The following is an 11,228-nucleotide window of genomic DNA, read 5'->3' as shown; positions in this document are numbered from 1 at the left end:
ATCTCGTAGGTTTATAAGGTAGATCAAGAATACATGTTTCCCCTTCCATGCTAATGAGTGAAAAAGGTCCTTTCCACTTACCGGTAGCTGTTCCATTGCCCTCTCTCTAAATCAAAACCTTGCTATTTGATAGCAAGTTATAAAGTACAATTGTAGAGAGTCCGTTGTATATATTCAAAGCCTCTCGTACTTACATAGAACTATGTAATCTACAAACTTCTATCATAGTTTTAGAGATTGCAACAGCACGTTGTTGAATAGTAGGTGTTGGAGGGCTAGTGTCGATTATACAGGGAAAAGTACCAAAACGAGTAAAGTAGGCACTAAACCATTAGGTCCGGCAGTATTATTGATTGCCTTTACAGCCATCTGGAATATAGCTGCTTTGTGAATATCGAGTTTATAAACTTCTTTGTAAATAATCTTATAAGATCTTCGCAATAATGCATGAAATTTTTAACAATATTAATCGAATAATATGCCTCCACAGGGACTGTCTTTATCTGAATAGACATTGATGTAACATATTGTTAAAACTCTTTTCCAACAAAGTTAGTACCAGTATCATAAATGATATACTCCAATGGATTAATATATGTGTTGATTCAGCATTCACAGAGTTTATCCTATGTATACTTCGCAGATACATTGTTTAGCTATCGAGCGGCTTGAAAACGTATGGTTTTATTGATAATATACAGAATCGGATTATTGTTGATATAAAGTATATCGACAAGTATAGTATAATTGAATTCAAAATTCTTATTGGGCAAAGAGAATTTGAATCTGCCGGGTGATTTGCTATAGACTTAACAATAGTAATAAAACTTGATAAGCTGTTTGATTACTTCAAAATCTTTATCGTACTCAAAGCGTTTAAGCATTTTATGGAATTTACATACAGATAGATAACTGAACCAACAGTGAATTTGTTGTAACTCGATTTCGGTAAGATAGCAATTATCATTACCAATGGAATAGTTAATCAGTTCCTTGACATTGACATTCCATAGCAAAAATGTATGGTTGAATTGTTGATATACAGGATAAACGCCTTTAAATGTAATAGCAATATTATCAAGATTGTTATACTTAAACCTAAGTCTATCCATATCAACTAAAGAAAGCAAGAATAGAAGATTGGCTTCTATCACATTCCATTCTACTTCTCCAAATGAAAGCTTGATATAAAACGAATCAATAAAAGTTGTTACTCCAATATCATATTGGATTATCACTTGTCTAGCGATAGCTTTATTGTACTCAACATCCTCAATCTTCTTCTATACCAAATACTGATTGTATCCAACAAATAATCTCTTAACCGTACCCATATTGATCATGATACCGAAAAACGTATCAGCACTATATCGCTCACTGCTTATAATGAATGCCTTAATTATCAATTTATAAGTACTTATAGTATTATTGAGATTAGTCACTACTAAAGAACCATCACAAACACCTATTAAAGTAAAGAATATCCTGGAGACCCCTTCAGAACTGCTTGTATCAGTAAGATATTAATCAATAAAATGATCATTATCATCATTACTATCACCATCTTGATCATCTTCTTGTTCAATATCAGTGATGAACTGATTATATCGTTTCGTAAAACTCTTATCATCGAGATTGCTGTATTTGGTATAGTAATTCGTTTTAAGTCGGTTTTTTTCTTTTTGTGTATACTTATAGTATCTACAGCCTTTCTTCTTGCAACCAGGGAAGTAACAATCGTCCTTGCCTTTATCAGCTGGTGTAGAGAAGAATTATCGATCGGTATATTTATTATAAGATTTCTGAAAGAAAGAGTCTGAAGATACACTATTATAGAAATGTCGATTTGTAAAAAATATCTCAGGTAAAGAGTATAATTTCGGAAATGCTTTTTGATAAGAGTTGATAGTCTATTTAATCTAGTTAATAAGCTCTGTAACAATTGGACAAGGGTTGCATATCGCAAAGTAGCACTCCGGAACACTATTATATACAAACAAAATCTTAATATAGTACGATTGAGGATCGCGCATTGTCCTGGGAATAGTATGCTAGAGGAAGCGTAAATCTGTGATCATTGTATTAAACACTTCCTGAGGCTCTGTGGATGGGTTTTTCTCGATGTAATCCTTGAAAGTGATGTTATTCCATTTGAGAAGTATATTCCGTTGATGTTCAGGTCCTTCGAAATTGTTGATCATCATGTCGCACAAGCCTTGATACGAATCAGGAAAACTGCTAAGATTTGCCTGATAGTAATCTCTAGCTGCGCCCGCGAGCATGATCGGAAAAGCTGTTATAATCATCTCTATTGGTACAAATACTCTGCGACAATGCTCCCCGAATATAGAGATCTTCAGATCAAAGGAGTCATCGATACCCTTATATCTGTCGTCATCCCTATAGATTTTCGAAAGATTAATAAGATAATGGCTCTGATTGCGTTGATCATCGTCCTTGTGATTGGAACGATCAGAATGATCCCTATCCCTACCACCTCTACCGCTGCCTCTACCGCCATTACCGCCGCCTCTACTATTATTGCTACCTCGACCGCCGCCCCAATCGTCATCATCATCCGGATCATCACCATTACCAGGTGATTCTGCAGGAGCGTCAACCGGTGGAATTCTAGAGCCTGGTTCTGGTGCTGGTAAAGGTGCATGTGGGACTCGTATATCCCCAGATTGGAATGGAGCTGGTCCTCCATGTATATCAAAAGGAATAATCGAACCACTTGTAACTTTGCCGGGTTTTGGTAAAGTTAGGTGACCAGCTGGAGCACTATTCTGAGGTTCGACAAAAGGTTCGACTTGTGGTCTCGAACCGAGTTCGATAGGAAGGTGGGCCCATTTCGTAGATATGAATGGTTGTACCTCATTAATCTGGTATTCCAGAAGCTGATCTGCAGTCCAATTGTGATACTCTTTGCGGAGAAATGCTTCCATTAAAGCATCATCGAGATTTGCATTTATATTGACATAAACTCCATAACGTCGCAAGACCTTGCAAAAGTCATATAATATCAACTTATCAACGCTCCTGAGTAGGGCTTGTCGAATGAGTTCGAAATCGAATGTGACTGTATTCTGAAGAGATGTATCGGTGATCCTTGTATTCGAGTACGCAGCCATTCGAAAAAGAAAGTATCCGTCGATCTGGTGCTCTGTCCCCATCTTGAATGTATATCCTTTATAGAACTGTTTAGCTTTATTAAGATCTTTTGGAAAGGAATAGTTCTGAGATTCTCCTTTGAATTTCAAATCCTTAGTAGTTTTCTGAGTTTTTCTTTCTTCAGCTACTGCTTTGTCAGGAATATAGGGATTGAAAGGAGCAGGAGGATGAGGAGGAGCACTGGTTATATTTTTGTAGAGAGAAGTTTTGAACTCCTGTTGTAGAGGATCGGTGTTGTCAGTTGTCGTGTCGATAAATCCTCCTATACCAGTAGATTGATCGGATGGAACAGGTTTCTTGCCAGCATCGGGTTTCTTGCCAGCTTGCTTAGAGCTAGTGCTAGCGCTTCCCCGGGATGTCATGGTGCTGACAACGGGAAATAAAAGAAGTAAAAGTGAGAAGGTATTTCGAATAAGTAAGTTAAGTAATTTGTGATATCACTAATTAGTGTTGGTTCAATAATGAGATCAGGAATACGGGAGACGTGGTTCCCACTATCATTAGTAGGCCCCTAAATGTCTGTATTGTATTCTGTCTAAAGAGCTAGCTAATGAGGGGAAGTAGTAGGCCTTATATAGGCACTACTGAAAGAGCTAGTCTCCTTCGCATTCGCCTAAATACCTTTGATACAGTAGCCATTATATTGAAGTCATTCTTTTGAAGTGAATTCCCTTGTTCACACAGTATCCTTGTATTTAAAATACAATGTTAGAGTTGATCTACTTTATTATTAATTCATAAAAACGTAGAGTATTCCGAATGTGTTTGGAATAGTAAATCTACTATATAAACCCTGTCAGGTAATTGTTCCCTGATACTCATTCCTGTCTTGTACGGACCCATCCGGTATGCGCTAATCAGGAAGGAACTAGCTCTCTATAAATATAAGTTTCTATAAATATAGAAATAATTAGAAATGTATATAGTTGTAGTTAAATCAATTATTAAAACTAAATTCAAAATACAATTATTTTTGTTCAGATTTATTAAATAAAAGATTCAGAATAAAATACCCTTGTATTCGAAATACAATATTAGTGTCACGGGGTGACACTAAGCCCTTTCTGTCCTGTCCTGTCCTGCTATATATGTGAGAGTAAGGTAGAACTTCCAGTTCTACCTCCTAGTCTTTTGGGCGTTTAGCTCAGCGGTAAAGCTTCTGAATACTCCCAGAGGTGATCCCGTGACAATAGAATAGAATAGAAATATATAAAAAACTATTAATAAAATGAATTAAATTGATTAGTATACTTTATTTTTATGATCTAATATAGTTCTATGCTGATGAAGGGACAAGAAAATCAGCCTCAGGACATGCGAACCGACCTACAGCGAATGGTATCCGCTCTATAGCAAAAACCGTTATGGAATCGGTAGCATAAGCGTAATGGATTAAATAGATACTAACACTCTTTAAATAATATCAGAAATAGAACCCAAAGAGTACAAATAAATACCCTAAAGAACTAGAACTTTTATAAGCAATTCTCTATTGTATATTAGCAATCTATTCAGTATATAGCGATTTCGAAAATTATTATTGATGATTTAAATACGAGGAAGCAACAATCTACTGCTTATATGGAGTATTCAAATCCTCTGAGCATATTGTGTATTGCTGCAAAGTCCTTGTGATTTATAAAACCTGATCCTCAGATATCAAGTTCAAATATCTATTCTACAATCAAGCAGTTCAAGAATGACTATTGAAACAGCTAATGTATATATCAGTCAAATTTGCTAAATTTATTGTTATAATAGATTTTTTATAAAAGTATATGCTCTAAAATACTATCAAAAGAATAAAAGGAAACAAGGAAAGGGATCGATTAATCCAGGTGAACATAAATAGGGAATAGAAGGGGATAAATCTAGAAAAACTATATAGAAGAAAATTGAAGCATATAGTATACTATATTATAATAGAATGTATATAAAAGCTATTCTTATAGGATAAAGCAGCTTTCAAACAAATATTATATAGAAAATCGGAAAGTGTTAGAAAAGGTGCTCATACCGCATATCACACTATGCTATATCGGGATTAGCCCGCATGTGACACTGTCGAGTCCACACATATATATCGTATCGTTATGTAGAACTTAATAATATTAAAGGCTTTTCCACCAACTCATATATGATCTTCTAACAGAAAGTATATATAGAGATACTTAGAGGATTGGAGATAAAGATATAAATGCACTAGCTATTGCTTAAAAGATTATTGAGGATATTGAGACCCTATCCCTAGGAAAAAAGGGATTATATAAATTAGAAGATTATCCCGCAGTTAGCTCAACCGTAATGCCCCCTGGGAGGCTTGTCTATACGGCCCGGTTGAAAATTACTAATAATAATAATAATATAGTTCTATAAGATATGATTTAAATTAATTTTATTTATAAGTTTAAGAACTGTTAGAATTTCATTATAAATTATATAAATCTAGAATATTCTTTAAAAAAATCTAGAAAAAAGTAAGCAATTTTATTTTAATTGGGTTTAACTCTTATAAATTGACTTCCCATTCAACTTTTATACTATATATTCGATTCATCTCTAATTCAAAATTAACTAGATTTTTTATTACTATTATAATAATAATTACTCTTATCATTTTAAAAGCTAATCTCCAAGAGAAATGAATATAAATTGATTTAAATAATAGAAGGCTATAGGTAATTCGAATATCCTTTAGACAAGTCTATAATTTATGCTCTAGCATCCTCATCAATCAGAACACCTGAAGATTCGAAAATTAGCCCTTTATAGTCAAGAGAATCCTTCCCTCCCCCTTTGTAGCACTCCCTCCTCTCCAGTAATATTCGATAGGAGATTCATCTCATTAAATACTTGTTCAGCTTTGCTGAGTACCGGTAAATATCATCTCATGGACAGTAGTACTAGGGATGAAAAACTTCGGCTTTCGATCAACGTGATTCACCAGGAATTCTAATTGAAGACCACAAAAGCTTTTTGATAATCCAAATTTAGCCCGATAGTCAGTTGGAGTTCATCTGAGCTAGGGTTAAGGGTTCAAAGTTTACAAGTGGGAATCTTACTTAGGGTTCATTGTTAAAATAAGGTTTGAGTAGTTTTCAGTGGAACTCTGAATTTCAACAACATAGAGTACAGATTCCCTATCGTATTCTTTTGGAATTTGGCTATACGCTAGCAAGAATCATTACTTTAAGATTATTTCAAAGCCAATTGGCTTGCTTTTAAATAAAGCCAAATACCTGAGAATAAAAGTTTTTAATAAAAATATTAGGTATTTGATGAATAATTTATTAAAGAAACAAATCAAACAATTCTGATAGTTATTATAATCCTAATCTACAAAAACTTAAACAATTAATCCTTTTTAGCGCATAGCCAAAATTCTAAAAGAATACGATACTCGTGCTGCCAGAAAGTATGCAACTCCGGCGCTCAATACGCTATATCGGCTTTAATAGGCTAATGGAACCCACTGCTTTCTTCGATCCCATTATATTAAATGGAGATTTGGAAAAATGAATCAATTGAATAGCTCGCTTATATTGAAGCCCTACTGCTTTCAGCACAAATTTCAATGATGTATGCCCCTTTTGAGCACTAGAAAGCTTCCCCACAGTAACTTAATCCTATTGAGGCAGGAGTTGCATACTTTCTGGCCGCACGAGTAGTATGTAGGAGGTGGTCGGAGAAGACAGGTTACATGATTGAGTAGTAAAAAGAGTTGCATTAATCTAGAAACGATATTAAAAGAGATGATGGTAAGCACCACCTTTAGGTCCCACCTTCTGTCGGCTAACGGGGAGGCTTAAAGCTTAACTTAAATTCTAGATTTAGCTGAATGAAGAAGTGCGCGATTTCATAGAGTTTTCTATCCAGGAAACTAGAGCTCAATAGAGTAACCAAGATGGTGTATCGCCTGAACGCACGGGCTAGTTTGAAATTACCCATAATCCATCACCACCCCAGGACCCCTCACCCCTTCAACATTTCTCAATCATACTATGACTTCAACAGTTCATTGACAAGATTCATTAGGGCTAGAGCTTTAATGACGGGCTCAATCAATACGGCTCAGTTGATAGAGAAATTGTCCAGCTTGAAGTGTTGTATTTGATTCACTTTCGAATATAGTCAGAATAAAAAAACCTGATATACCTTGGTTTTGGACAAGTTTCAGCATATTGTACTAGGTCGTTGGTGCAACAGATTGTATGAAAGCAATTGATTAATTCACCTAGGGCTTAAGGTATTTACCGTTATGCTATCAATACCTTTGATATTGTTTTAATGCTTTATATTAGTTCTTTTGATATAAAACAACTATCGATTATCTTGGGGGGAGGGGGTGTTCAAACCTTAAATTAAGTGATCTAAGCAAGAATACGAGATAAAGAATGATACATCTTGGCATCTTTTTTTCTTCGAATCTTCCATGATGTTATAAATGATGCAAACCATAATGCACTTAGCCACGAACGTTTTTGTTCAAAGGTCGTATATAAATAAGTGAGACTATCGAATTGGTATCACAGCAGACTTTACAGTTCACCACCGCTACCTTCTGACTGACTGCCATAAGCCCTACTACTTGTATACTATCTGCCATCACGCTACTGGCTCGGAAATCTCGTTTCATACTCAGCCTCCCCACTTCTACCCACTCGCCCTCTACTTCTGACCGCTTCTCTCAAATCACTAGCCATCTATTTCTGACAGCCTCTCTCAACTCTTCAGCTACTCTTCTGTATGAACTTCAGCATTTAACGCGCCGTGCTGTTTATTTGCCTTCTTGAAGTCTCCAGTTCATATTCAAGGTATGCCGAGCCAACTTTTGCTTTCTTTGGAAATGCTTTTGGTGCAGAGGAACTGATTACTCGAATAGCTTGTACCGTTTAGAAGTTATGTCTCTTCGATCCGCATCGGAGGACACTGATGAGTCAGTTGACCAGTCCGCCATATCCCTTCTGCAAAGGTCTTCGGAAAATGGAGCACAATTTTTCCCAAAAAAACGTTCACACATAAGACGTGCCCTCGACACCGTTACCCTATCTTGTCTCTTTGCTATCTCAATTGTCGTTATCTACAGCTTATTCCAGTACCAGGATAAACAGCCAGTACTCAAGTCTCGAACATTCACCTGCGGCAATACAATAGCTGATGCACAGCAAAACAACTGTGTTTATGATCCTCTGGCTGTCAGTTGGGTCCCTCGGGAATGTCTTGACTCTACATCTCTTCAAGAGTATAACGACCACGGCCCATGGGAATATTTCCAGAACAAGAATAGGTCCGGTAAAATAGACCCATTAGACCTTGGCTTCGAAATGTATTATACAACTATTCGAGAGCACGTTGTACACTGTGCTATAGTCTGGCAACGTTTGCATAGGTCAGTCAAAGATGTTTCTCGCCTAATTTTATGAATCTAAGCATTTGATCAGGTTCACTACTGGTTCTCACGAAAATCTTGTGATTACATCCTCGCTAGACGAGTCAAAGTTGGAGCATACAGAACACTGCTCTCGTATGTTGATTAAATGGGTTGACAATTTTAACTCTACTAAGCTTCAAGAGCTAGAAACTCGAAATAACCCTGGCTTTCAAACATGTTCGATACAGGAGATTTGATCATCCAATGGTGATGTGAGTCTGGCTCTGTGATTGATTCAAAATACGACTACAATCTAATACTGTAACTAAAAATCTTAAAGTTGTCCTGTCACCTATCTAGATCATCAGCTCGTAATCTATATAGAGATTTTACCTCTTTTAAGAAAAATATTTTCCGGCGGAAAATGAGTATATAGTTGTTTTCACGATATTGAGAGACTAAATATAGACTTAAGACTCAATTTTTTTTTTGAAAAATTTATAATATATATATTAAATTTTTCTTTGAAATAATTCATTTTTAAAATCCCTAAGAAATATTTTTTATAAGGAATCTTTTTATAAAATATTTATTTTTTAAATTCTTTAGAAATAATTTATGTATACGAAAATCCTTTAGAAATTATTTAGTTTTTAAATTCTTTATAAATAATTTATTTTTTAAATTCTTTAAATAAGTTATTTTTCAAAGTTCTTATAAATAATTTAATTTTTCAAATTCTTTATAAATAATTTATTTTTCAAATCTTTATAAATACTTTTATTTTTCAATTCTTTATAAATAATTTATTTACAAAGAAAATCGTATACAAAATTTATTTTTTGAAATCCTTCAGAAATATTTTATTTCTGAGAAATCTCTTATAAATAATTTATTCTAAAATTGTTAGAAAACTATTTCTTTTTAGAAGATATTCTAAATAATTTAGTTCTAATTGTTTTTAGATATAAATTCTTTATAAAGATTCTTTAATAAATAAGTTTCTTTTAATAAAGATATTATAAACTATTTATTTTTAAATTTTTTTTAGAAAAGATTTATTCTTAAGAAATCTTATAATTTTCTTTTAAATTCCTTTAGAAATAACTTTTAAAAAGAATATCTTATAACGTAACGTATAGGGAACTCGGATATATGGGGAACTCAGACACTTTTAACCTATCATTAACTTGAAATCGCAATAACTTTTATTGTGTATACTCAATCACCTTCTATATTGTTCAAATTGAAGAGAAGCTTCAAAAGGCTATAATTTCATTTCAATTGAAAGAATTTAAATTAATTAGAAAGGCTGCAGAGCATTTTGAAATCCCTAAATCTACCCTAGCTGATAGGCTGGCTGGAAAGAAAACACGTTCCCAAATCTACGAAATGGCTTAAATTCTTTCAAACGCAGAAGAAAATACTCTTGTACAATGGATTTCACGATTTACCATTATTGGATTCCCTGTTATACCTATATTGGTAAAGGAAATGGCTAACGAAATTTGTCTTTGACATATTCGGGTCGTATCATCTCGAATCCTACCTCGATAGAAATCCTATTTATAAGTTATGAATGGATTTATAGATTCCAAAAACGATATCCAGAATTTAAAATATACTATTTATATCAATTAGAATCTAATTAAACTAAAGAAGCAACTCCGGAGAATATTTAAACTTAATTTGATACATTTTACACACATCTCATTAAGTGAAAGTATGAATTAGATAATATATATAATATAGATAAAACCGGATTTAGAATTAGAAGTACTCAAAGTACTTATATAATAATTGATTCTATTCAGAAATCGAATTAAAAAATTACAGTTAACAAGTAAGAATGGATAACTATATTTGAATGTATCAATACAACTGGAAATACTCTATTACCTATAATTATTTTCAAAGCTTAGAATACGAATTCTATATGGATTTCAAAGGATATACTTCAAAGATAGTAGTTCTTTATTAATACAAATGAATGAACCTCAAATAGCTATAGATTAGAATAATTAAAAGAATTTTCGAATCAGAATCCAAGAAAGTATTAGATGACCGACCTCGACTTTTGATTACAAATGGTTATTTAAGTTATATTACAGGTAGCTTTATTACTTTCTGTATAAATAATAATATTGATTTATTTATATTATCTCCTTATTGCTTTCACTTATTTCAATCACTTGATATTACAATGTATAAGCCAATGAAACAATATTATACTTTAGAGGTTAATCGATATTCTCGAACTAATATAAAATAAATCCAAAGAGTTAAATGGATAGAACTCTTTCAAAATATTAGAAAAAAAGCATTGAATTCTTCTAATATTAAAGCTAACTAGAGAAAAACTAGTTTAATACCTTTTGCTTCACAAAAAGTACTCGATTCATTATTATTTAACTTCTCCCAACAATCTTTTACTTTACAAATAAGAACCTTCAATCAAGATTTAGACTTATCTATACTCAGGAGTTCTTCTCCAAATAAAACAAAACTAAAGCAAGCAAATCAGATCTTTAATATAACTCTAATAAGTAGTAATTCTCCTGTATTGCTAATTCGTCGATATACCAAAAAAATAACTAAACTTGTAGAATCTCAAAATACTGAGATAGCTTTATTTCGGAAATAGCTTTTTAATGTTTAAAAGGTAATTAAAACTCGAAAGAAA

At 33.4% G+C, this 11,228-nt stretch overlaps 1 protein-coding gene across 1 annotated transcript; it reads left to right on the top strand.

Moving 5' to 3' along the window:
- The first annotated feature begins 7,664 nt into the window (after positions 1–7,664).
- On the top strand, positions 7,665–8,995 carry EAF02_009006 (uncharacterized protein). The gene is made up of 3 exons (XM_038905054.1): positions 7,665–7,988; positions 8,057–8,563; positions 8,616–8,995. Exons 2-3 carry the CDS (start codon positions 8,076–8,078, stop codon positions 8,800–8,802), a joined length of 675 nt encoding a protein of 224 aa, XP_038754951.1. The 5' UTR covers positions 7,665–7,988; positions 8,057–8,075; the 3' UTR covers positions 8,803–8,995.
- The last annotated feature ends 2,233 nt before the right edge of the window (positions 8,996–11,228 follow it).

This window comes from Botrytis sinoallii (assembly GCF_014898435.1).
Source record: "Botrytis sinoallii strain Bc 23 chromosome Unknown BSIN_018, whole genome shotgun sequence".
Classification (NCBI taxonomy): Eukaryota; Fungi; Ascomycota; class Leotiomycetes; order Helotiales; family Sclerotiniaceae; genus Botrytis; species Botrytis sinoallii.
Note: the sequence above shows the minus strand (reverse complement) of the source record. Positions and strands in the feature narration are given on the sequence as shown.

What these genes read in the sequence shown, in the direction of transcription:
- EAF02_009006 (XM_038905054.1), top strand. Translation starts at nt 8,076, where the DNA reads ATGTCTCTTCGATCCGCATCGGAGGACACTGATGAGTCAGTTGACCAG. An exon ending in GTCTGGCAACGTTTGCATAG is followed by an intron (nt 8,564 to 8,615) that starts GTCAGTCAAAGA and finishes GCATTTGATCAG; the next exon opens with GTTCACTACTGGTTCTCACG.